Source organism: Penaeus monodon, chromosome 28, assembly GCF_015228065.2.
Source record: "Penaeus monodon isolate SGIC_2016 chromosome 28, NSTDA_Pmon_1, whole genome shotgun sequence".
Taxonomy (NCBI): domain Eukaryota; kingdom Metazoa; phylum Arthropoda; class Malacostraca; order Decapoda; family Penaeidae; genus Penaeus; species Penaeus monodon.
The window spans coordinates 730,311-730,688 of record NC_051413.1 but is presented as its reverse complement, the minus strand read 5'-3'; the positions used below and the strand labels follow the sequence as shown (position 1 = coordinate 730,688).

The window sequence follows — 378 nt, the reverse complement described above, 5'->3', positions numbered from 1 at the left end:
AGATGTGAGGAAGATCTAAGGCGGAGCATAATGAAGGCCAGACTGGCAGAAAACACAAGAGTCAGAAGTGAGTCCCCAGACACCCAACTTGGCGAATCTCTCCTGGACCCCCCAAACTCTCTCACCCGGTTCCCTCGCAGATACCAGTCCCCTTCCCGGTCTGGTTCCCCATCGCTTGAAACTCCAGAGCACCTGATATGCCGGCAACGCTCTCCAACAACACTCAACACACGGCCTCCAGATCCAGCCATATCAGTTGCCCCAAATCTGCCTTCTCACCCATTTTCCTGGACTCAAGCCCGATATCCGATGACACCCATGGGCGTTCATCATCCTCACCTTGATGTGTGCTCAGCCAATCCAGAAGTCATGCACCTC

The 378-nt window shown here is 54.2% G+C and overlaps 1 protein-coding gene across 3 annotated transcripts in view; it reads left to right on the top strand.

Moving 5' to 3' along the window:
• The window catches only part of LOC119591252, a gene marked incomplete in the record, with an annotated part of 41,430 nt that overhangs the window by 35,679 nt on the left and 5,373 nt on the right, over nucleotides 1-378 (top strand). For all 3 annotated transcript variants that reach the window (XM_037939963.1, XM_037939962.1, XM_037939961.1), the window contains 1 exon segment: nucleotides 3-378. In XM_037939963.1, the coding sequence (XP_037795891.1) occupies nucleotides 3-378 (376 nt within the window).